This window comes from Jaculus jaculus, chromosome 1 (assembly GCF_020740685.1).
Source record: "Jaculus jaculus isolate mJacJac1 chromosome 1, mJacJac1.mat.Y.cur, whole genome shotgun sequence".
Classification (NCBI taxonomy): domain Eukaryota; kingdom Metazoa; phylum Chordata; class Mammalia; order Rodentia; family Dipodidae; genus Jaculus; species Jaculus jaculus.
Genome location: NC_059102.1, coordinates 55522714 through 55549756, shown reverse-complemented (window position 1 = coordinate 55549756; position 27043 = coordinate 55522714). Strand labels below are relative to the sequence as shown.

At 42.6% G+C, this 27043-nt stretch overlaps 1 protein-coding gene across 6 annotated transcripts in view; it reads left to right on the top strand.

Annotated features, from left to right (window-relative positions):
• Smarca2 (SWI/SNF related, matrix associated, actin dependent regulator of chromatin, subfamily a, member 2) overlaps window positions 1-27043 on the top strand; it is a 187048-nt gene that overhangs the window by 91476 nt on the left and 68529 nt on the right. For all 6 annotated transcript variants that reach the window (XM_045145734.1, XM_045145738.1, XM_045145746.1 and 3 more), the window contains 7 exons: window positions 770-877; window positions 1520-1606; window positions 4732-4778; window positions 6775-6941; window positions 12123-12286; window positions 17830-18057; window positions 23769-23846. In XM_045145734.1, the coding sequence (XP_045001669.1) occupies window positions 770-877; window positions 1520-1606; window positions 4732-4778; window positions 6775-6941; window positions 12123-12286; window positions 17830-18057; window positions 23769-23846 (879 nt within the window). The remainder of the gene's footprint in view (window positions 1-769; window positions 878-1519; window positions 1607-4731; window positions 4779-6774; window positions 6942-12122; window positions 12287-17829; window positions 18058-23768; window positions 23847-27043) is intronic.

Below are 27043 nucleotides of genomic sequence, written 5' to 3'. Positions count from 1 at the left end.
TTTATATCCTTGGGATTTTATTTTAATAAAGAAAAACAGTAATATGAGTCAGGCATACTTTATGCACTAGGAGTTTGATGAGGACTTGCAGGTGTATGAGAAGCGAGAGGCACATGAATCTCCTTGAAGTGCTGTAAATTGGATTTTGTCATTTCTCAGTGGGGTTCACAGGAAGTCCTATCCTAGTTTCCATGGCCATGAAGTTGTGCCCAGCTGTGGATTAATTCTCCTCTGTCTGTTGTCCTCACAATGTTATATTCTGTCACCTCTTAATAGTAAAGGTTAATGACAGTTAGCTTAGGCCTGCTGTAAATCTTACTCAAGATTAGTGCTGGGGGTAGCCATTTAAAAAATGTTTTAGAAAGAAAATCACAGGATATTGGACAGTCACTGTTTTCTCTGATCCTGTTCAGTCATATGAAAAAGGGTATAAATAGGAAGCAGAAGAACTACTCAAAACACCCCATATTGAACATTTTGCATGGGAACAGTTTGGCAAGCTATTCCTTCTTTCAAATCTGGAATCAAGTTGTAGAAAATGTGGCCATACCTCTTCTACAAATAACCTTCCGAGGGTCTCACCATCACCCTGATGTTTTTAACAGTGAGGACCATGATCTGCCCCATGACCCCATCCTGTCCCCTTCTTCATGAACCCAGGATGAGGAAACAGGTGCCTTCTCCATGCTTCCAGGAGTGGCGCCAGCAGCCCATCTCCGAACAGCCCCTTCTTCCATGCTGTGACCCACATCCCAGTGTCCTTCCCCAGGTCGAGTACGTGATCAAGTGTGACATGTCTGCGCTGCAGAAGATTCTCTACCGCCACATGCAAGCCAAGGGCATCCTCCTCACTGACGGTTCCGAGAAAGATAAGAAGGTATGTATGCTGTGGGAACCAGCGAGTCTCAGGTGCTGGAGTTTGTCTTCTGTGGGCTTTCTCTTTAGCCATTTCCAAGAAGCCTCCCAGTGAAGGATGGCTTTGCTAATACAGAGCCCTGGGCACATTTATCTTCATTGACAATGGGGCCTGAGGGAAGAGAGAGTGTATTCTTACTTGTATTTTTGTAAGCAGAGGTGCCTCTGCTTATAACAGTTCTGCAGAAAATATGCTTGCTCAGTGTTTGGTGGCATTTTAGGATTTTTTAAAAGTCTTTTGTTTTTATTTATTAATATGAGAGGGAGGAGGAGAGAGAAGGAATGGACAGGCTAGGACCTCTAGCCACTGCAAACGAATTCCAGACACATGTGCCACCATGTGCATCTGGCGTAAGAGGGTACTAGAGATTCCAGCCTGAGTCCTTAGGCTTCACACTAACCACTAAGCCATGTCTCAAGCCTGGCATCTTAGAAGTTGGAAAAATCCCATTTCTTTCCCTGGGATTTGTTCTGTGCTGGGGACTGAATTCAGAGCGTTCACATACTAGGAAAGGCTTCTACCAATGTGTTACACTTCTGATTTTTAGAAATTGGAATTATCTGATTAATGAACAATTAATTCTGCTCTTACTGCTCTTCTCAGGGGAAAGGTGGCGCGAAGACACTAATGAACACCATCATGCAGCTGAGAAAGATCTGCAACCACCCATACATGTTTCAACACATCGAGGTGAGTCTCTGGCCCCTATTATGATCCTGATGGCGTTAGTTAGAAAAATGGAACCCAAAATAAGCGTAGAGCCTGTGCAGAGAAGTGGAGCTGCGAAAGCCCAGAGCTCTTCAGGCCGAATTAACAAACTCATTTCCTGGGTGTGGAATCTCTTTGGCACCAACCGCCTGAGCATCTGGGATTTTATAACCAAGAGTTAAAGTAGTGAGGAAATGTTGCAAGCGATGGCTCATTATGTGGGTTTGGGTAAGTGCTGTGAATTACCTTGTTACAGTCAGAGCTCTGAAATTGAAGATAATGACAGGCACACTCAGCTTCCTCAGAAGGATGCTGTGAAAAATATTAAAATAATGTATTTATAAATATTGAAGAGAAAAGAGTTCTTGAAATTTTCTTTGTGAAAGATGCTGGCTTTAGCCTGTGACTTACATTTATATTTTCCTGCCTGGTTTCGATTGTGACAATGTAAATCATTGCTTTATGCTGATGGTCATGTCTCTAGCATATTAGCTACATGTGAGTAAGATTCTTGCATTAACAAGGGTGTCACTTAGCTGGGGCAGGTGGGTAGAGCAGAAGTACAAAGGAGCTGCCCTGGCTGTCTGCAAAATGAGACCGTCCTGCGGCAATTGTTTGCCAGCACAAGGCCTACTTCCTACTACAAACTGAACAGAGGCAGAGCGAAAGGAAAAGGGCTCCATGCTAGTTAATAAATTGACTATTTTGGAGAATTAAAACTATCACGGGATAAAGGTGAGTTGAAATGTCCTTAACTTTGAGTATTCTTCCCCCTGCCCTTTTTTTTTTTGCAGTCACGGTTGTCAGGGCATGGTATTTCTTAACTACCCTCTCCCTGTATTATAGGCCCGTCTTACTTGTGTCAAGTAAGTGGAAAGGCTTCTGATGCTGCTGTGACCTTTACTTTCTCAGGAGAGCATGTCATAGATGTAGAGGAGAGCATTCCTACGCATAGGAAAGAAGAATCACACAGAGGGGAGGACATCTGTGAGCAGAGGGACAGAAGTCATGGATGTAGAGAAAATATCTGTAGATGTATAGAGAGACACCGTGAACACAGGGAGAGAATTTATGAACATAGTGATAACACGTATGGACGTATGCAGAGACACCATGCATATAGGGAGACCATCCACGTACCTGTGGAGAGCATAGATGGACATAGGGAGAGTTTCTACAAACATGGGGGCTGTATTCATGGACATAGGATACCTGTGAACATGGAAAGAGTGTCCATAGGCCTAGAGAGAACACCTGTGGACACAGTAGAACATTCATAGACATAGGAGAGCATCTGTGAACATGGGAGGGTGTTTGTCATATTGAGACATTACCCAGAACAATCGAGAAAGAACTCTAGGACAAGGGGGATGGTGTATTTATAACCCTGTATGAAATTTGAATTATAGCACTTTAAAATCTTACCAACAAGCCATCACTAATTAGATACACAGACTAATCCATGGAGCAGCAATGAGTTCCTGGTAGAGGCTGCTTAGTCTCTGTGACTTGTTAGGAAAAGTTACTAGACTCGCCAAGCTGCCTCCATACTGGAAGGGGAAACAGATTATAGGCCTGGCAGAGGGATCAGCTTTTGAGTCAGTCACATGAAGCATCTTGTAGAGGAGCATGTTAAACAGATGGAAGGTGTCTGAATGTTGGTGGCATGTATGTGTTGGATCGGGTGAAAGGAAGGGCTGGAGAAGAAATCTAATGCTGAATATGGTTGACATTGTATCAGGAAGTCACACATATTTCCATATTTTTTTTTCCTGTAGTTTGAAGGCATTACTCTGATCTGTAGAGATGTGTGGGGATTTGGAAAATATTCAGTTCTTATTGTTTGCTTCAGCTTCATTTGGGGCCAAGAATGGGAGACACTGTCTTCTCTTGGTGAGCATCTGGACCAGGAAGGGAAACAGGAGGGGGAAGCGTAGAGGGTGCTTGCCAACACCCGCCATTTGTCCTTCAAGTAGCTGTCAGTAGAAAGGCAGGCTGATTTGCTATTTATTTACCTAGAACTCTCTGAGGAGTCTGTTTGTAGACTTAGAACCCTATAGCTACCAGCCAGTCTGCAGGCAATTAGTGCCCAAGGTGCCATGTGCATTTGTCTTTGTTCTGTCTAGCTTTACCACATGACCCTCTATTGGTAGCAAATCACCCCAGAACCCCCAGCTTACAGAATGGGCTTGCTGTCTCCCTGGGGACCTTCAAAGTGGAGAGCCAGGGTATGAAGTGACATTCTACCAACACACCCCATCACTTTAATTTTCCCAGCCCTGCTGGGGGACAGAGATGGAAGTTCAGAAACTTCCAAGGATGAGTGTCTGTCACAAAAATGTGGTTCCAGCAGGGAAAGTGCATTTTGCTCTTGGCCATTGGGGTCAGTTTTGCCGCAGGGCATTGCCGTGAGGGGCTGGAGCCTGCCCTGAGTGGTGAGGGGAGACCTGATCTTCTTGGAAGACAAGCTGCAGTGGCTGGGGGTTGAGGTAAAAGAAAAGGCTCCACTAAAGGAAGGTGTTCACCATTGCTCACACGTGGGTATAGAGAAAGCCCACGGAGAGTGATCAAGTATTTCTTCCTCTGCATCACTACAAAGGTCGCTAGTAATTCTATTCTGTGCTTGCTCTGAAAGTGGCTGCTAGACCTTAAGAATGAAGTACACTCAGGATTGTATTTGTAAAGAGGAGAAGTGTGGGAGCAATGTCAGGCTTTCAGTAAATTAAGAATGATTATAATCACCACGATTCCTATTGCTAACTAGTTCCATGTTACATTGTGCTTGTGTGTTGCTTGGCTCGTATTGAGCTCTGCCTTTAGACCATAAATTCGTGGGTGGATCCCCAGGCTCAGCCCTGGGCCAGCGCATGCTTGGTGCTGTTGGGTCAGTCAGCTAACCCCTCACCAGGGAGTTCAGACGCAAAGGAGGTCAGGGGATCCACTTCCGGTGCAACAGAAACTGACCGCAGAGACATGAGTTCCTGGTTTGCTTAACTTCTTATGATTTGCTTTAACTCCACTCTACAAACGCATAGAGTGATCTCGCCAAAAACAACAACAAGTTAATCATTACATTTTAAAATCACTTTATTCTCTTTCTTTTGAAGGAATCCTTTGCTGAACACCTGGGCTATTCAAATGGGGTCATCAATGGGTAAATCCTATTTTTTTCTCTTTCGATATTTATAGTATTATTGGTCTTACCTGACTTCCTTCTCTACATGTACACATTGCCACTGTCCTTAGCCGTTCTTGTTCCTCTGCAGAGAGCAAAAGTTGTTCACCAAAATGATTTCAGCATTCTTTTGTATTTTACTGGCATAACTCCCAACTTGCCCAGAGCAGGTGATTATTCAAAGGGCACAGCTGTCGCTTGAGAGACGCAGTGGTGGCCTTGTGTCGTAAAATGTCGCTGATGCTTCCCAGGGTGGTCACCGTGACCTGGAAGTGTAGCTTGGGCTTGAAGAGAATTCCTCTTTCAAATTTCCTGCAGGTATTTAGCATTCACACACATGAAGGAAACATCTCTTGTATTGTAAGGGCGCACACCGTCACAGTCACTTGTGGAAGAACGGAAGCCGCACTGACAGTTGTTCTGGTTCACCTCAGCAAAAAACGTATTATTAGGATGGAGGTGTCCTTGTTGGCCACCATGGGCAGGCAGGGCCACTAGGTGAGCACAGGAACTGAACTGTACCCAGACCAAGGCCACCTGGCTCTTCCCCCTCTCCTTACCTTGCTTTCTTCGGGGTCCCATGGTCACACTGCCTCTCAGCGGCGTGGCTACAGAGGGGTATGTGGAGGACAGCTCAGAGCGGGGGATGGAGAGCAGGAAGAAAAACATAAGAGCATGCCACTTGAGAATAGAGTGCACCATGTTGCAATATCAGCCTCCCAGTAATATGTTTCAGCACACTGGTGACTGTGTAAACAGTACCAACCTCAAAATTAAGTTTAAACACTACACAACACAGCCCTGTGGATTTACAAAGAGGTGGGTTATGTGGAGGGAAGAGGCCCTACATGAGCCTTTCTTTGTATTGGTCTGTGTCAGTAGCATATGCAGTAAGCCAGGATGCTTATCCTCCCTAGTCCCCTCTCATGCAGTGTCCATGGTAACCTCCTCAGACAGGCACACCAGATCTGATGCCTGTGTATAATCGTCAGCGGTTATCCACCGCACTGAACACCTGAACATCCAGTGGAGCCCTAGAGAATCTGTTCCCTTCACCTCCTCCCTGCCATGGTCTTCATGTCCCTCCTTTCTCCCCACATCTAAGCCTAAGTCACACCGTTATGTTCTTTTTTTTATTTCTAAGGTTTATCCAGCTTCTTTGCTCCCTGGAGACTTTGCACATACTCATGTCTTCCCTCTTTGTACCCACACCCGCATTTTCTTCTGGCTTCCCTGAAGAGAGAACACTATAGCTGAAACTCTCTAAGCCAGTGATTGACAAACTTGATCTACGCAGGACTGGGTAGGAAATATTTTCAGCTATAGGGGCCCAAAAGTCTCAGGCACATCCACTCAACTCAGCTAGTGTATGATGAACTCAGTCCAACAGAAGAGAAGTGTGTGAGCATGACTGTTCTGATAAGACTTTGTCTTTGAAGAAAGGCAGCAGGCTGAGGCAAAGCCTGTGAGGGTCTCGTCACATTGAGCAGAGTGGCCAGGCTACACACCCTGAGTGCCCTGCTTGCCATTTGCTATTTTTCATTATAGTACTGACATGATATGTAATTATCCCTTTTGTCAGTAGACACCTGTCCAGCACTGTGCTTGGTACCTGGTTAAGTGTTCGATAAATGTTCAAGTGAGCCATAAGTGTCCTAAGTTTAAAAATTTTGTATATTTGATAGAGACATTATGAAAAGTATTAGGAATATGGAAGGGGGTTCTTTCTCTTTCTAGAATCTGCCGTGATACCTAGCAAGTAGAACATACCCTTTTATGGGTTTAGTATGAATATATCAGGATACTCTCAGAGCTTAGGGGCTGTTCTTTGCCCATTCATTTATTCATTCATTCACCCTTCCACAGTTCCATATTGCATGTTGCTCTGCAGGGTTCTGTGAAAAGCAGAGTGCCTCCAGATCCTTCGAGAAGACAGCAGTAATACTGTCTTCTTGTTTTGCATTTTTGGGTTCAGAGCTGAGCTGTATCGGGCCTCAGGAAAGTTTGAGCTACTTGATCGTATTCTGCCAAAGTTGAGAGCGACCAGTCACCGCGTGCTGCTTTTCTGCCAGATGACGTCGCTCATGACCATCATGGAGGATTACTTCGCATTTCGGAACTTCCTTTACCTGCGCCTTGACGGTGAGTGCCACAGGAGCCAGGCTTGTGAAATGCCAAAAAGGAAGGGCCCCTGAGGCCCCCAGAGCCAGTCTCAGCCAAGGAGAAGGAGTCACACTGCAGGGTGGACTGGCAGGGTTCTAGATGGGAATGTTGATGTTCTCTGGCTTTGCACAGCTGACGTCATTTGCTTAGCTGTTTACCCCACATAGTAACTGTCATGGAGGGAGTCACGTGTACATGCCATGACTGAACCAAGTAAAAATGTTTAACTTCTCCACACTCTTAAGATGGACTGTTAATGATGCACCATGTAAACTTTCTTGACAAGCCTTTAACTTTTTCTGAGAAGACATACATGTCAAGGGATAAAGGGCTGTGTGTCTCCTTATAACTAAACATAGCTACAAGTTACATTGTTAAGAGATGTGAATTCATTTTTTTTCCTGGATTTTGCAAATTTGTGTACAATATGTGCCTGATTTTAAGGGTGAGATTTAAGTACCATATCCAGTCCTTTAGTTAATATGATTGGGAAAAACTAGGAATTTAAATTGTATGAATTGGATACCAGCCATAATATCCCAAGGGTTAGAGAAACTAGTTTTCATAGCATGGCAAGGTATAGTGTGTTTAAGGGGTGGTAGCAGACCCAGATCTAAGTCACAGGTGGGGAGCACTGAACCCTGGGTGCAGGAAGCACATGCCTACTAATACCTGCTTTTATCTAATGCAGGGCTAATGTTATTGTTTCCTGAGTGGGAAATTTAAAGTTTATCTTCCATTAGCAAATTTTGGTTTAATTTGAGTGTGATATAGTGCCTCTCCCCTGTACTTAACTGGAGATATTCCACACTCAGACTTGCCATGTGTTTCCTCACTCGAGTTTTCAGGTGAGAGTTCTATCTGGCCTCCCTCATAATGTATTGTTAATTGTTTAAAATTAGCTGTGCTACCTGACACTAACGAATATAAAGACCCCTTACCTCTCCACCACAGTCATGACAACTGATGAATCGTTAGGTCGGCTTTAAAGTGCATTCGTAAGTATGGTCTCTGTTGGCAAACTTCCCAAGTGTTTCTCCTCTTGGCCTGGAGCCCTCCTTGTTTCTGTGAGTCCAGAACTTACTGCCTCCTGTAACTCCTATTGAGCGGAGCAGCCAGGGCTTCTATCTGCCTTGATTTGTAGCTCCCCTCAGGTATCTACCTAACCATTCTTCACTACTCGTGGGCACTTCTTGAATCTTCTCTGAACGACTGTCGTGCCCCCCGAATAAGAGAGGATGTTTGTGAGGAATAGGATCCAAATACATTATATACATGTAAGAAAAATACCTACATGGAAAAAAATTAAACAAAAGAAAGTGATGAGGAATGATTTTCTTGAAACAAATCATTGTCTCACTTGCCAACCTGGAAGAGACTCTTTACCAATCTGTTGATTATTGTCCTTATTTATAATGATAGCCCCAATAGTTAATGCTGATGGGACAAGTGCTACAGGCAGAATAATAGGCACAGCACTTCATATACATTACTGTTTTCTCAACAGATGAGGTTCTGTTAGCCCTCCTATGATGATCCCCAGTTACAAGTTAAGAAAACAGAAGTAAATTATGATACTTAAGTTTTAACTTGGATATCTGCTTCCAAATGACCTCAGTGTTAGCATATCTAGTGAACCATACATGCCTTGTTGTTCTAGAGACAGCATTCTCGCAGTAACTTTGAACTTAAAACAAAATTATTGAAGACAACAATGCATCGAGAAATAGAATGAATGGATCATGTCCTGTTCTACCTTCAGAGCCCTGTGTGCTCGGTGGAGGGAGTTGAGTAAGCCCCTCTGCATCACAGATGGATTGGGATGGCTGGACAGACATCTTCCCACTGAAAATAGCAGCCAGTTCTTTGAGGAGGGGGGAATTGATGGACAGTCAGTGTATATCCGCTTACCTCGCCACACCCATCATCCAACTGATAAAACATCACATTTTCGTTGTTGAACTTAATGTCTCCGATTTTGACTTTATGGTGGGAAAATGCACTTGTTAAAAGCTAAGCAAATATATTCTAGACTATGATTGCATGAATAAATCAAGCTACTTTTCATCCCATTGTTTCGTTTTCATGGGAAATGATTTTTGAGTGAGAGAAAATGGTGAAGTTTCATTCCAGAAGGTAAAATTTTCCTAGATCAGCTAAAACTCTGTGAAATATTAGCACTCATGACAGTCTGGCAGTGTGACTCCTTATGGTGAATTTGGTTGTTTTTCAAAACAGTTATCCTTGCTGTTAGTTGTGCCTGTGTAATTGGTTGTGTCCGATATCAAAGTCTGACACACTGAGAGGCTTGATTGGTGCTCAGCACACTAAATCCTGGGGGCCCATACAGAGCTTTTGCCTTCAGATGAACTCTGATGTGGCATCTTGAATCTTCCTGAGCTGGACTGTGAAGGTTGCTGATGACCAGCAAAGATCTTGATATGGGAATTTCTGACTGATGGAAATGATAATGCAGTAGCTGCTGGGCCTTCTCATGAGAAATGCTATGGCTGTTTGTGAAAAGTGACTGAATATTTTTGGTTACTTTGTGATTTTTCAAGTCTCTGGCATTTTACCCAGTTTGAGTACCCAACTGATAAATGCATGATCTCTTCGCCGAGGGATCAGAAAAAGGGTATGAGGACTCCTTGACTAAATAATCTGGATATACTTGAGTTTTTTGGGGGGATGGGGAGTGCTTTATTTTTGCAATTAAGGTTATTTCATCCTTAAATAGGCGTATTCCATAGTTAGTTTTATTTATATCTTAATTTTTTTTTTTTCTGGTTTTTCGAGGTAGGGTGTCACTCTGGCTCAGGCTGACCTGGAATTCACTATGTAGTCTCAGGGTGGCCTCGAACTCTCAGCAATCCTCCTACCTCTGCCTCCCGAGTGCTGGGATTAAAGGTGTGCGCCACCACGCCCAGCTATATCTTAAATTTTGATCATTAGCTGATAATTTTTCAGTGATTAAAACTTTTAACTTACTCCCTTGGAGTATCTATCTGACCAGTTTTATGCTGTGCTATCAGAAAACCTATGTCATGGCCTCCCCTTCCCCGTTTTAGAAGTAATTTTTGTTTCTTTTAGCTTTTTATACTGTAACTTGAAGGATCAGCATGTAAACTGTGATATCATGTGAGTAATTTTTAAAAAGAGATTGTAGTTGGCATTACTTATAACCAAGTATGCATAACGAGATAAATTTTACCAGGTACAAGCTCAAAATGTTACAACCTTCCTCTTAAAATGAAGATATGTATTAGGAGCTTCGTGTGTGTAGGAACTAGGGATATAGTTTAGCAATAGAACATTAAGGGTTAAGTTCTATCCCCTGGACAAATGAAAAGGGACCAGCTCTTCAATTAGCTGTCATATAGAATTCAGTGTTTGTAGAGGGACAGTTACTATAGTTTAGGTCTTCAGTTTCCCCTAAAGGTTTATGCATATTAAAGGCTTTGGTCCCACAGTGTCCCTACTGGGAGGTGGTGGTGGAACCTCTAAGAGATTGGGCCTAATAGGAACTTTAGGTCACTGAGGACACGCCCTTAAAGGGGACTATGGAACCCCAGTCTCTTCCTTACTTTGTTTATATGCCCTGGTCGTGAGGCAGTTTTGCTCTGCCATATATTTCTGTCCTGATAACCCTGTTTTGCCAAGGGCCCCAAACAAACTGGCCAGTTGGTAAATAGGCTAGAATCTCCAAAAGTGTGAGACAAAAATGAGTGTTTTCTTTTTATTAAAAAAGAAATTGCAACTGGAAGGGCAACATAGAGTGAAGGTTGCATGAAAAACAAAACATGTCTTCTATTATCATCACATACAGATGATGTGCCAGCATCTCAGCTTGCCAATTCTGAAAATAAAAAGATTCCCACATGTGTGCTTCTCTCCCAAAGCTAGGTCCCCACAGTTCATCCTGGCAAGATTTGACCAGTTCACCAAACAAGATATGTAATTGAGAAAGTAAGCCAAGTCTAAAGAACATTGCTTTGTTAAGAAAGGAGAGCCCCCACACCCTGTTCATAATCCTCATTTTCTGTATGTAGGGAATTGATTTTCCTTCCTCCTCTAGTGGATACTTGTTATTTTTACTAAATGTGAAAGACAGATTCCCCCATGTTTGGGAACTTGACCCCCATGAGTAACATGACTCCTTTAGCTAGAGTCACTTAAATGTTTTAATCCCCTGAAATAAATTGTGGTGTATTTTCTTCCTTAAGAAAAAGAACAACATGTAGAAATAACATTTGTATTGCAGCCGGCTGGGGAGTATCATGTAACATGTGTAGATATTTCCCATCAGCCAAAGCCTGTTCAGATCTCAACATCTATGCTTTTCTCATGAAATGCACTCAGATGGAATACTGATTATTGTTTTTGTCCCTTCTACAAACAACACATTTCATGAAGAGTCTGGGTAACTATGTTACAGATGGCTAGTGTGCAGTCTCAAGGCTGGTGTGAATCACCAGTGTGCCCAGCAGTGCATTTTGCACTGGATTGGTGCTATCTGCTGATTCACTATTCTGAATCCTCAGGTGTGAACAGGCTGTTCTAATTGATTGGTTGCATTTTAGCATCCCTTGAACTCAAAAACGCAAGAAGTCACTGTTTTTAGATATTATTGCAGTTTTAGGTCTTCCTAAGAAAGGATAAAAGTCTTCCATTCCCTTTTTCTGTTTTTACCACACTGCAAACAGGAAAGCACTAGGTATAGCTTTCCTTTATCCACTCTCTAGGCATAAATAATCCTTGCTCTAATGCCTATCAGGAAAGTTGCTTTAAGCCATTTTAATAACTGTTTCAGACATGTGAGTGTGTATGTGTGTGGGTGGTTTTTAAAATTATTTGGTATTTTAAAGCCCAGAAATAAATCCAGGAAAGGTTTCCATCATGTCTTTAAAGTAAGAATGTTGTAGAATTTGTGAATTTGTAATGGTATCTGGATAGAAACATTTAAACAATCTCCCTCTTCCTTTACTTAAAAAAAAAAAGAAATACAAAATGTTTAAATTTCCTTTGCAAAAGCACAAAAACCCTGGCAGATTACCTCACCAGTGTTAGATGAACTTCTCAGGGAAGCAAGCATTTTTGTCTAGTTCTTGGCTATTTTCAGACAGGAGTTAATTGGCAAATTTATTTTTCTTGTCCCCTCAGGCACCACCAAGTCTGAGGATCGTGCTGCTTTGCTGAAGAAATTCAATGAACCCGGGTCCCAGTATTTCATTTTCTTGCTGAGCACACGAGCTGGAGGCCTGGGCTTAAATCTTCAGGCAGCTGACACGGTGGTCATCTTTGACAGCGACTGGAATCCTCATCAGGTGTGCACATCTGACTCAGGCCCGGGCCTCCCTCTGGAGGCAAAGAGAAAGATTATCCGTTTCATCACTCACTTTTATAGGACGCAGCACATTTCTACATGGCTAGGCCTTCCTTCATCCAAAGGAGAAATAGTCCAGCCACTTTTGATGGCTGTTTGCTTATCTTCCTTGGAGTGTGGATATTGTGATATCATCATACACATGCCTGTAAAGAGTTCAAGACTAGGGTGGGAAAGCTGAGCTTCTGTCTTTTAATCCCATCTCCTGGGATTGTCACTGAGCAAATTACATATGGTATTTAAAGATAAATCAGAAGTGTTCAGGGGTTAGAGCTGTAACTCAGTGGTTCAGCATGGGTAGATTATATGAAGCCCCAGGCTTAATCTCCAACACCAAAAAAAAAAAAAAAAGGCAATAATAATCAACATTATAACCTGAAAAGTAGCTGCTAACACTTACTGGGCATTTCCTGTGTGCCAGCCTCCTCAAGTACATTGCCTCCTGCAGTTTTCTCAACCACCTTGTGAATGCATGAATGTTACCACTTACATTTTTATAGAAATCACAGCCTGGGCAAATTAAGTAAACTTTCTTAAGGACAGTTAGCATATGATAGTTATTACTTTGTATGTTGTTAAAAATCATGGAAAAACCTATCAAGTTTCTATTATTGTAAAGTTCACTTTATTTAGAGTTACTTTTTATTTGGAGGGTTTTTTTTTTTTTTTTGTGACTTCAACAAAGTGTTCAATGGATACTCTAGGCCTACATTTCTTAATGGACTGTGGGAGGCAAGGCACCTGTCCATTAGATACTGTGTAGAATGCTACTCTTTGGAACTTGATTCTTAGTTGAACAAATGTTGGGATTCTAGATGGTGAGAGGGGAAATGCAGCTCTCACATGTTTGTGTGAATGCTGTATCCACTTCCCTTGGGCTCCTCCATAGTAAAATGGATCTCAGGGCTATCAGGAAGATAGAGTTGGGAAGGGTTTCCAGAAGATTCTGCTGTCAGGAAGTTGAGTGCAGGAGTACATTATAGTTAAAACACAGATTTTTAAGTGACACACTTTGGGGCTGGGGAGTTGGCTTAGTGGATAAAGTGTTTGCTTTTCAAGACAGAGTACCTGAGTTTGATCCTCAGACCCACATAAAAAGCCAGAAGCCATGACAGACATCTGTAATCTTAGCACATGTGACACTGATGGCAAGATGAGAGGTGGAAATAGAATTTCCCAGAAAGTTCCACGGTCAGTGTAACAAAGAATAACAGCATGATTCACTGACTCAGACAAGTGGAAAGCTGAGGACTGACTCAGTTGTCCTTTAACTTCCACATGTACCCTAAAACACACATACACACACCCTCACCCTACCTGTTTCCTGTTCCTTACTGTCCCTTCCCAGGTCTCTCATTTGTTGGATCTAGATGTTTCCTTCCCTCTTGAGCACCCAGGAGACTGATGGAGGTTCTCTCATATGTCTGTGTTGAACACTGTGGTTTGTACCTCCAGCCGTTCTGTGTCAGTGAGAACCTGAAAGGAGAACTCATTCTGCCCTCTGCAAGGGTGGGAGGCACCAGCCGAGAGTCAGCTTCTTCCAAGTGTTCAGGAAACAGCTTTGCCACATTCAGCTCACTATCCCCTGCTGCGCTCCGCAGCCTCTCACAGCAAAGCTGCAGCCTCCCCCCCCCCTTCACATCCTATGTTGGTGCTGACCTGGAGATTGTACCCGGAGGGCGGGTGCTGTGCTGCATTGGGGGCCTGGGGAGAAGGAATGGGTAATTGCTCTCCTCCCGGGGTTAGACCTTTACTTCACTTGCTGATGCTGGAGCCTTTTATTGGTGACCATCTGTAGGTGAATAGGGAGTTTGCTAACTTTCTTTTTTAAAAATAAAACTTTTATTTTTTTGAGCTAAACATTTCTGTTGAGTCCCAGATGTTCATCTTCACTGGCACAGTGTGAATTCTGAGAATGAAAGGAAATCACTGTTTTTGGAAATGCTGATTTATCATGGGAAGGGATTGTAGAACATCTATGGGTTTGTGCAGCCCCAAACTTTGGGGTACAACTTTTATCTCCAGTAATTAGTGGGTGCCCTCCAAAGTCAAAGCAACAGTGCACAGGGCCTGAACAACTTCGTCCTGACCACATGTGAGCTAGAATTTGAGCTGTGAGACAGAGGACCGCAAATTTCCTCTGTCCTGATTCACCACTGATTCTTTACACTGGGCCGTACAACTGCCGATACTTAAAGGTGAATTCTCTTAAATCTGACAGTATAGACTGGACTTCCCAGACTTTTCCTGTCATTGAAATATGAGCATGGGGTTGAATAAACTTTTTTGTTTTCAGACATCGGCAATCTTAGCATGATTTGGATGATTACCGAGTTTTCATTTAAAACATAAGGGGATTAACTTTTAGCAAGTAACTCTGCCAGAAACTACAGCACAGTTAATAAACTATTTTGCACATGAGGCCCTCATTAGTGTCAGCTTGCTTAGGAGCACACAGCCAGGATTCAAGCCTATATTTGTCTGGGACTGGGTTTGAATTCTCCCACTCTGAACCCCTGTGTCTCTTTTGACATATTGCATACCCCCAGAATGAAAGCTGTGGTGATCTTTTTATCACATTAATTTCAGTATACATGAAGAAAGTAATCTCTCATTAAGGCAGGTGAGGAAATAGGTTTGATAGGTTGGAGATAGAGGCCTTAAGGTTGCTGTTTGGAGACCTACCTAAAAGCAAAGAGAACCACATGAATGAAAAATTAATTGAAAAAAATCTTTCAGAGTTACCAAAACTCTTTCAAACTGTTGAGAGGAAAGATGAATTGGTATTTGCATTTTTCTCCCAAAGTTGTGTGACTGTCACAGAATGGTCAGTCACAAAAACTGAGAGCTCCTGTTCTCATCTGGGCCCTTGGATTCACGTTTCATCACACTTAAATCAAGGCAGTGAAATTTGAGACCACTAATTGAGCCCTCAGAAATAAGCAGGGCTTGGTGGTACAGATCTGGAATCCCAGCTACTTAGGAGGATGATGTAGGAGCATTGCAAGTTATTACCAGCTGGTGCTAAGAGTGAGTTTCAAGGCCAGTTTAGGTAACTTAGTGAGACTGTGTCAAAATAAAAAGTCCAAACAGGGCTGCGAACCTAGCTCAGTGCAGAGAGCTTGCCTAGAATGTGAAGGCACTAGATTCAGTCCTCAACCCTCAGCACACCAGTCCCCCTCCCTCCCTCCCTCCCTCCCTCCCTCCCTCCCTCCCTCCCTCCCTCCCTCCCTCTCTCTCTCTCTCTTTCTCTCTCTCTCTCTCTCACACACACACACACACACACACACACACACACACCCCAAAACCTGAATGTTAGCCCATTCACTAATTCTTTGTCATGATAGTCTCTCCCTCCCTTGTTGCCATCGGGATCCACCAGCTCACATTCCATAAACTTCTCTAGGCCAGAAATGTTCAATTTTGCTACTTTCCAAATAGACACATTAGCCTATCTCACTGCTACCACCAAAGATAGTCACATCTAGTTCCCAAGGACTCTGGAACTTTCTACCCAGTCCTCTGCTCCCTCAACATGTAACGCCACCTGCATTTTATTGTTGTTAAGGTTTGGTCAGCAGCATCTTTTAGGATGGAGGTCAGCAAGCTATGCCGTCTGTGAAAGCCTGGCTGTCCATTTGTTTCGGTTCAGCTTGAGAGATTAATTTTCACATTTTTAGAAATAAATATCAAACCCAGGGGAGGTGGAGGGACTAGCCTTTTGGAGAGAACAGTTGCTCAGTTTCTGTTCCAGGCCTGGAAAGCCCAACTGTTTAGTATTGAGCCTGTTTCAGAAACAGTTGGCTAACCCCTGCTCTAGAACTGGTGGCATGAAGTTGTCATTGGCTGTGCTTGTTCAGTTGGTGAAGATGTGTTGGGAGAAATGATTGGACAGAGACCTGGACAAAGAAGTTTGGGGTATTTCTCTGCTTTTTCTTGCCTCCTACTTAAAACTTCCCACTTCACTTTGTCCTTTGTAGAGAATAATCAGCCTAACTTGGATTAGTAATCTAACGCTGCCTGGACACATGATACTTACATGAAATCATGCAGATATCATCAGAAGACAAACTTCTGCCTATTCAACCACTCAATTTCAAAGGCCCCATCATCAAAAATCCCTTGGCCACACGTTTTCCAACTGTCCCCTTGTGCTGCATTGGGTGACCAGGAAACAGAACTAGGGATGAGGAGAGGCTTACAGTGCAGTGTGAGCTAGGCTCTGAGTGTGGCGCTGGGGACGCAGGAGGTGGAGTGAAATGGACCTTTGCCTCTCTCCTGGACCACGTGAATGAAAGGACCATGCCACAACATTTTTATCTGAATGGATACAAATTAAGTTACAGATTCATCGGTGATCAAAGTTTTATTTTAAAATGTTATGAAGATCTTTTCTGTTACAAGATTAAAATGTTTAAAGCAGAAAATTGTTGAGCTATGTCTAAACAAAAGGCAGACAATTAAGCAACAGCCCTGGCTTTATTATTTGGGGATATAAGCATTGCTGGTATGTCAGCACTCATCCTGCTCCAGGTAAACATACGCAAACAGAATCATAATATACATGCTCATTTACAACCTTTGGTTTTCACTTAGAGCTTGGTGTCATTAAAGCTTTCATACTATAATTTTTTGCTTCTACGTGGTACATAAGGCAGGAGAATATTAATCTGCTTTATCAGTCTGTTGTTATTGAGTGTTTAATTCCTTTGTCTGAAGGCTGTAAATCAGTAATACTAAGGAAGCACTTTCTTCTCTTTAAGATACCCATAATTATTTCTGTAGGATCAGTTTCTAGAAATGAGTGGTCAGTCAGTGCCATGCCCAGTGTTACGTTTTGGTACATTTGGGTCAAATTCTGTCCCCAAAATTCAATTCATCAGCTTACTTTCCCACTATCAGTCCTTTATATTTTTCAAATATGTTGGTGTACTTGGAAAATGGAGTTCTGAGTCTTTAATAGGGCTAGGTCCAGAAAGTTGGCTAGCTGAGCAGTCATGGTATGTATGATACGTGTGTGTGTGTGTGCATGAATGTCATTATGTATACATAAATATGATTCTACAGTTTAATGATGTGAATTTTTCATTCATTAACATGTTACTATACAGAGAAAATGCATCTTTCTATTTAAAAGGAATTGTAGGTTGTATCTAAATCATAATTTTGACATTAGATATATTGTCTTTGCTTCAGTTAGATACTAGTTAATTCTGAGTACATATCTTTTTGAGAGATTTGGTGCAAATATTTTGATATGCTATTTCACTTTGCTTGGTTAATTTCAACCCAGGCTTTCTCAACAATGGATGGCCCGAAATTTTTCCAAAGAAACTAGGTTGTATGTATTTAAAATGCAATCAAAATCTTACCTTTGTAAAGGCAGATTGAAAAGCAGTCCAGTATTCCTCTCAGGGGTGGGCAATCCTTTGCTAAGCAAATCCAGATGCCTGGATTCTCACTGCATCTTGTTCTGGAAAACAGGATCTTCAGGCTCAAGACAGAGCGCACCGCATCGGTCAACAGAACGAGGTCCGGGTGCTAAGACTGTGCACGGTGAACAGTGTGGAGGAAAAGATCCTCGCAGCTGCCAAATACAAGCTGAATGTGGATCAGAAAGTTATCCAGGCAGGCATGTTTGACCAAAAATCATCGAGCCACGAGCGAAGGGCGTTTCTTCAGGCCATCTTGGAGCATGAAGAGGAAAATGAGGTATTATAGAAAGCCAAATTTGTGAAATCAAAGTGACCTTTTGTCTCTGAAGGATTAAGAATAACCTCTTTGTTCTATAAAGAATTTCCTGGGCTGGCGTTAATTAAAACGAATAAATTAGCTGCTATCTAATATCACAAGCACAGAAAACTTCTGAAAGTTATCCAAATGAGTGCCTTGAAAGCTAATGCCAGAGGGCTGAAGGTTGGTCTAGTGAATACTTAACTTCCCTTCTAACCAGGCTTTATTGCATTGTAAATGCTGCCTCCTGTTGGGCATATGCAGAACTGCAGGAAGGAAACTTGGTAGGGACAGTTGAGTTTAAACAAACTTGAAGGTTTTCTTCTTCATCCCTTCTTCCCTCCATTCTCCAAAGCTTTCTGCCTGTGTTGCTTTCGATCTGGGATAAGAACTCTTGAACACACTTATACAACAGCCCTTCATGGCATCTTCAGCTTATGCCACTGTTCTGGCCCTCGGCAAGCTCCATCTTACCCTCCACTTGAAGGTTCATTTTGAAAGCTGACCAAAGGTAGAGAAAAACCAAGGTTATAAAGTCATCTGCCAAAATTGTCTAAAGAATGTGTTCCCTGTATGTATTACCAATTTTAGTCATTTTATGCTAAATATTCATTTTAGGGCTGGGGAATGTAGCTCTGTGACAGGTACTTGCCTAGCACGTGTGAGCCCCTGAGTTCAGTATGTACCAGCACAAAAAAATCTAAAATTAACCTGAAGTATGTTTGGAAGCATATCTATATATGCTAAAAAATGATACAAAAATACCAACATCAGGCCTTACCATAAAACTGGCTGGGGATGGACAGATTTGGTTTGGGGTACCCTGTGTCTACAAATTGAGGCATAATTTTAACTTATATATTCACATAGAACACTATTTTAGTTGAACATACTGGATATAATTTGGTTTAAGGTAAGTGTTTGAAATCCTCTATTAATTAAAAATCACATTCTTTTAAAAGTCTTGCATACTGTTTGCTTCTCACATGAACCTAAATGAGTGTAGAGCTTGATATTTAAGGCTCCTGAAGTGAATCCTTTTTACAGATTGAAGAATGCTTTGGTATTATGCCTCCTCAGTTTTCATTTCAACCTCTGATTAGTTATCAGTTGAATTTCATGAAAAAGTATGGTTATATACTCATACACATTGAAGATTTTTGTCTCAAAAAATTCACCATTTCAGTTTTTAAAATTGAGTATTTGGTACAGATTTAGAATCAAATTATCAGGCGACTTTTTAAATGTTTGACCATTTCAAAAGACTGCTAATCACAGCACTTAGGAGACAGAGGTAGGAGGATTGCTGTGAGTTCAAGGCCATCCTGAGTCTACATAGTGAATTCCAGCTCAGCCTGAGCTAGAGTGAAACCCTACCTTGGGGGGGAAAAAAAAAAAAAAAAGAGAGAGAGACTGCTCTGGTGAATGCCAGAGCTGCTGTTGGGTAGGAACCTTTACTGTGGGTATGTATGTGTGTGTGTGTTTAGGCCTGGCAAAATATTAGCTGAGCAAGTGAGATGGTGTGTAAGGAAGCCAGGAGCTCTCCAGCTTTCCTAAGCCACAGGACATGCTGCTGTCTCACAGGCCCGAGGACTGCCCTGTTGGGCCTGTAGCAGGACCCCATGCCAATAGCTTCTCCCTGTGAGCAGCCCTGCTGCATTTCAACATCCCTTGGCAACACTGAGTGTGTCAGACAAACATGACCAGACCCGAGGTGGCTGGTACCCTGATATGAAGGCTGGGGGAACTTGTATGCTTCAGTCAGAGCCTTCTGTCCTGACAGCCCAAGATGGCATCAGCTGCCATGATCACAGCTGGCACACCATTGGGTAATGGGACATAAAGAACCCAGGCAGACTTATTGCAAATTTCCCAGCTACTTGTTGCTCCAAAAAGTTCTCTGTGGGTATGTTTTCTGCCATTTGACAAGAGACTCTGCATCCTGGCATGGTCACACCTGTGGCCTCATTTGCAGGTCTTGGGAGGAAAATGTGCATCTAGGGAGATAGAAAGCAAAGGAGGACCTCAGCTCATCAGAGGCTGCATGACTTTGATGCTTGGTCCTGGGCAGCCAGCCTACTCTCCAGTTTGCCTGTGCCTTTGCCAGATGAAGAGTAATATTAATATCATTAGACAGATTGGCTAACATAATCTGGAGCTGAGTTAAGGTGAGGAAGGTGTTGCAGTGAGGTTCTCATTGCTGGTAGAAATTACCCAACCAAGAGCAGCTTCAAGAGGTTTATTTTGGCTTACAGGCTTGAAGGGGGAAACTTGACAATGGCAGAGGAAAACAATGGCATGAGCAGATGGTGGACATCACCCTCTGGCCAACATATGGTAGACAATAGCAACAGGAGAGTGTGCCAAACCCTGGCAAGGGGAAACTGGCTATAACACCTATAAACCTGCCCTGAACAATATATTGCCTCCAGGAGGCATTAATTCCCAAGTCTCTATGAGCTGGGAACCCAGCATTCAGAACACCCAACTTTATGGGGGACACCTGAATCAAACCACCACATTTCACCCTTGGCCCCCATAAACTGATTACTATACATGATATTTTATTCGTCCAACTTTAAAACTCCCCATAGTTTTTTACCAATCTCAATGATGTTCATACATCCCCATAGTCAAGATCTTTTAACTGAGCCATAATATCAAAAAATAACCTCAAAAACCCCATAATGGCACAGAATAAACATCCACACTGCAAAAGATGACACTGGGCATAACAAAGAAATACTCAAGCAATACATGATTTAAACAGGGCAAACACCATACTCTGTAGCTTCAAGTTTAACAACTCTAATTAGTGACAAATCTCTCAGTCTGATAACTCTAGCCAGCAACAAGTCTCTGGACTTCCAATTCTGCCTCCAGCCAGGCTACTCACAGTCCTAGAAAACTTCATTGGGGCTGGCAGCTCTTTAGCAGCCATCTCATGGTCCCGGCATCTCCACTGGGTCTACGCTGTGATCTGTGGTTCATCCTCATGGCCTATGGGGTCTCTATGCAGGTATCTGTGGTTCATCCTCATGGCCTATGGGGTCTCTATGCAGGTATCCAGGAAACCTGCTTCACACTGCCCGTAGCTTGCAAACTCAATGACCCTCCTTCCAGCATTTCTTATACTCCACAATACCAGGTAGGGTGCCAATTTGTTAATCCAGGGGGAAATAGAGCAGACTTTGAAGAACAGGACACTCCTTGAACACTCAGGCCCCTTCAAAAAAGTCTACATTCTTCCTCTTGCTCCAGTGCAGGTCAGCTGGCCCAATCTCAAAGGTTGTAATCTCTGAAACAATTTGCAGGTGAGTGGACAGCAGTTTAGGCCCAAAGGTGTGATTTTTTTTTCTGTGCCATATTTCTCTGCTCACACCAGTTCATTTCTACACAAAGCAACCCTGCACAGCCTTTCAGGACATAGGCAAAAGAGCAAGCTTCTCACACAAACTGCTAGCCCACTCCAAGCAAAAATCTTCCTCACCCTCATAAGCCAAACCTCACAGTCCATAGTTCTTACTGCATTCAGGTCCTGAAGCTCAGACCAGAGTATTCCATCAAGCTGTACTTATAGCACTGCAGGGCATCTCTTAGGCCAAGGTTTCAAATCCTCCCACATTCCTCTTGAAAATCAGCTCCAAAAGGCCAGAGCCACACAGTCAGGTGTCTAGCAGCAATCCCACACCTTGGTAACACTTTACTGTTACAGTCAGGTTTTCATTGCTGGTAGAAATCACCCAACCAAGAGCAGCTTCTGGGAAAAAGAGGTTTATTTTGGCTTACAGGCTCGAGGGGAAGCTTGACGATGCCAGGGGAAAATGACAACTTGAGTAGAGGGTGGACATCGCCGCCTGGCCAACATAAGGTGGATAATAGCAACAGGAGAGTGTGCCAAACACTGCATGGGGCAGCTGGATTTAACACCCATAAGCCCGCCCCCAACAATACACTGCTTCCAGGAGGCATTAATTCCCAAATCTCCATCAGCTGGCAACCCAGCATTCAGAACAGTCAAGTTTATGAGGAACACCTGAATCAAACCACCACAGAAGGGCTTTTCAGTAGTGATAATTATCTTGAGTCTATACTTTATTGAACTATATTCATGTCTAACTCTGATTATTAAGACCCTACAATTTATAAGACATCTTGGGAGCTCCTTCCCTCTGCTGATCTATTGAAATTCTCCCATTTGTTTTTTGTTCAAATTCATTCCTCATATTATAAGAATAATTTTGGAAAATAGATCCTATAGTATTTGCCCAGTGTTTTGAATCATGTTTTACAAGTGTAGATGCCACATTATAACATGTGGAAGATTTGAGAACTTTTGGTATTATGGGATTTTGGGATACAGGGCCCCACCCCATGGTCTGTGAAGCCCAACTTTCAGAGTCTTAGCCCTTCCTGAGGAAATAAACTCTGAGAAGGGTAAATTATTAATTATGAGATTTGTTTAGGGAACATTAGTATCTAGAGAAAGAAAGGCTGGAATGGTTATACACACATAAACAAACATGCATACATACATACACACACACACACACACACACACACATACATATATACATACGGCAGGACCTGAGGGCCCATGCAAGGAAGCTGAGCATGTGAATGTGAGACCTGAAGTTTATGTCAAGGTTTATCCACCGTGGTGCTTAGGAAGCTTAGAAAGCTCCAGACTGGAGGAGGTTCTGTACTCTGAAGGGAGGGAAGTCTAGGGAGTTGAGATTAACAGGGAGATTTCCAGGGAAGTTAAAACAGGGCTGGAACTCAGAGGAGTGTACAAGGGAAGAAATTCTCCTTTCCCCATCCAAGCAGGGCTGGGATGGAGGAAGGGCTTTCTAGAACAGGGACTAGAGGTTCAAACTCCAGGAGGAAGAATGAACATGGAGACCCCTTGTACATAGGGCAGGCAAGCTTTTTAGTATCTTATTAGCATGGATTTTATTGTCAGAACCCTACCTTGCTCCTATTTCTCATTTGTTTTTGAAAACTTATCAGAGAAATCCTGTGCCTTTAACAAAGGATAGTGAAACTATCAGCCCTTAGGTAGTTGTTTTTTCTTCTTTGTTTTAATTAATTAAGTATAGTTTTGAGGGGCTTTGTGTTGATAGTTTTTTAAGTGTCTTTACCATAGCCCAACCCATTAGCAAAAGGAGTGCCTACAGAAACACACAGATAAAGTGCGTGTTTAGCACCTATTATGACTGTGGGGGTCTTGCTATGTGCTTAGTCACAAAGTTTCACATACTTCTTTTGGGGAGATCATTGAAAAGTATTATTAATATTTGGGATAGGTGGAATTAATAGGATTAACATTAAGTACTTTTGATGTGAATTTCCTTTGTCCCGTTACTTATGAGGTCACTAAGGCGGGGAGACATTTAGCAACTAGTTTAGAAGTAACAGAAAGGAAACACACCCAGTCTCTCAGAGTGCACATTTCCTCCTTAGACAGATTTAGTCCGGGGAAAGATGGTTTGAATGGCATGGCTTGCAAATGCAAATGGAAAGTAGTAACTCCAGGGACCCTTCTCTCTTCTTCCAGGCTTGAGAAATGGTTCCTGAGGGCACACTGCCCTCAAGCTTGTTTTCACCTCTCCTAGCCAGCCATCTCCTCTGCTAAAGCTTGTCCTTCATTCTGTTTTTTTTTTTTTTTTTTTTTTTTTTTTTAATCTCAGGAAGAAGATGAAGTACCAGACGATGAGACTCTGAACCAGATGATTGCTCGACGCGAAGAGGAATTTGACCTTTTTATGGTAATGTTGCAGAAAACCATGACAACCAGTGCCTTCCTCCTTGGCCCCTTTTTCTGTCCCTCAAGATGCTTGGACTGTGTGTGTCCTGGCAGAACTTCCTTTGGGAAGCCTGTGCCTCTCCTTTGGTTCAGAGTCTGCAGACTGGCTGCATTTAGCCTGCAGTCATATTTTGTTTGGCCCACGTAGCAATTTTTGAAATTTTGGATGTGTTGCCAGCATAAAAAGAATCCTGATTTCTGGCTTCTCTTGAAAAATGAGATCAGTACCAGCCCCACAGCTCTGTGTAGAAGCAGCTGGCCGAGAACTGAGTTGTAGCTTCACCCACTGGACAGGCCATGTGGTCCATGGCTCCCTGCAGGGATCCTCTTGGATGACTTCTAATCCCAGACCAGCGTCACTCACAAGCTGCTGGGCTCTCACAGTGTGCAGTGCCCCTCACTCTCTTTTCCCTGAGTGGGTCAGGTGAAAAATAGGACCGGCATAATTTTTACAAAGACGCTGCTTAAGCAGATAGGAACCTTGTAGGTATGTATAAAGGAAGGTGCAGTCTTGATCCAAATAGCAAAACCTGCTACATTCCATGGGTCCAGAGCAGGTGTAAAGGAAACTTGGTATTTTCAGAATTTACTGTGAATGGCTTTGGCCTTGAAGTTCCATGGTACACAGCTTCTGTAATTTTTCCTGCAACCTAAGTGTGATTCACATGTGACGCCTGCCGTGAGCTAGTGCTCACAGAGGTGAGCAAGCCGTGGTGGAGAGAAGCTGTGCAGTAGCCACCAGGGTGGCATTATGCCTTCGTAGGTGTTGACTCTCTCTCTTCAGTAACCAGAACAGTCCTGGGTACACAGTAGTAGCTTAATAGATATTTGATGAATGAGGTGTGGCAGTTGTCAGGATGTAAAGCTAAAGGTCTGCTTCCGTTCCTTTAATTATTTTGATCTTCATCATAGGCGTTTAGCCCCATTGTGCAGGGAGCTAATACATGCGCCCCATAGCTACAGAACACTAACATCAGAGACCCCAAGTGGAGAGACCTCAGGCCTCCTAAGCAACTGGCATGGGCGATGCAGGTGAAGAGGGTAGGTGTATTGGAGGTGCTGTGACCTGGGATGGAGATGTTAGGTAGAAATGTGAGACTAGCACAGCCAGGAATATTTCCAAGAGAAATTAAAAATCTACATTTTAGACGCAATGTCTGAATTTTAGAGTATTTGCATCTAAATGTAGGATTAAAAAGATATATTACTGTATACCCCTGCAGGCCAAACAAAACACAACTATAGGCTAAATAGGACCCTGAGGGACCACAATCTGTCCTTTTAGCCTAAACAGTGTTTGACAGTAGAGCCCAGCTATGTTATCTGCATGTGTGTGTAAGGGAAGAGGAGTGGTGATGTGTTGTTAGGAACATGTGTGTGTCCACGATTCACAGAAAAAGACCATGAACTCTTTCCTCAGGAAAAATGGAAGTCGCTATAACAATAATTCTTAAACTCATCACATGGGCTACAAACATCCTCTGCCCTTCTCTACCTTCCCCCAGATGAGCCACCCTACCCAAGCCATTTGAGAGAGAATGGGCAGCTGTACAGCACGTTCTTAAATCCTAACTTCCTACTGCCCGGCCCTGCATTTGTGATTCTTCTCTACTTGGATATATTAGGGAGACACATTGGAAATACACATCCCTTCTATCCTGGAGGAAATTAGGACAATGTGGGTGACTAGGGATCATCGAGGCAAGAGTCCCCTAGCTTCTTTAGCAGCACCTCAGTACTGCTGTGGACTTGGATATCTGAAAACACTAAAGAGGGTGAGTGTCTGTCTTCCCCCAAATAAGACCAGGCTCCGAGGTGACAAGTCCCCAGCAGGCCCTGCAGCTAGGGGAACAGTGCTGCTTCCATGCTCGTGGCTGGACATTTGCAAAAACTGAAAAGTTCAGGAAAAATAAACCTGAATGTTGGGGCTGGAGAGATGGCTCAGCAGTTAAGGCACTTGCCTACAAAACCTAATGACCTGGGTTCAGTTCCCTAGTGCCCATGTAAAGCCGGTGGGGCATGTAGCTGGAGTTCATTTGCAGCAGCTGGAGGCCCTGGTGTCCCCATTCATATTCATTCTTTCTCTCTTTCCTTCCCGTTGTAAATAAATAAAGAAAAAACAAACAAAACTTGAGTGACTGCCCAAGGCCCAATCTTTTAACTTAAAGATGATCCCAGAACAGACTTGAAACAGGAGAGACATTAGGGAACACTTGTTTTTCTTTGTAAGTACTTCAATTTTCTGTATGTTTTCATGCTCATTTCTTAAGCACTTGGTATGTTTGGGGGTTTTCTATAGATTTTTGTTTGCTTCAGTTTAGATTTTTAAAACCTAACCCTCTGTCTTTGGCCAATTCACTATTCATTAGCACCTCCACCAGGGGGCAGGAAATAAAATTTGAATCCTTGCCAGCTACTCTGATTAAAAAAGTCTAGTAAGAAACAAGAATGGAATGTGAGCTGGAATAATGTGAGCTTCAAATATTTAAACTTTTTACCCATTATTAGAAAGGAATTAGGTCTGTGTATAACATTAGTATAGATCTGTTTTGGTTAAAGCAAAGTGGTAGATCCTTTACTATAAGCAAGTAGACAGTTTCTTTAAAGTAAAATAAAAATAAAGTATAATTGAGTTCCCCATCTAAAAGGAGACCAAAAAAGTTACCTTATGGAGTGATTACCGGTGAACTTCACCTAAAAACATTCATTGGCATCAAAATTTTTCAGATACGTAACTTGGACCAATACAACAATAGGCTCTTAGATGTTACATTCTCTACTAAGTCAACAACTACTTTAAAAATAATTGTAAAGGCAAGGCTTGTAATCATGTCCTGAAATAACTGTATATTACAGTGGCATTCTGTAAATAGAATCTCTAAGAAGAAATATGATTCTTAGTACTTTAAGCTTAACCTTATTTAATTGTTATTACCTTTCTTTAAAAAGAAAATATGAGGAATAGTGAGATAGCTTAGTACTGGGTAAAGTACTTGCCCTGAAAGTATGAGGACTTGAGTTCAAATCCCCAGAACCTACATAGAAGCTAAGCAGGGTGACATGTACCTACAATCCTAATGCTGGGGAGGCAGGCATAGGAGGATCCCTTGGGCTTGCTGCTAGGTAGTCTGTCCAGATCTTTGAACTCTGCATTTAGTA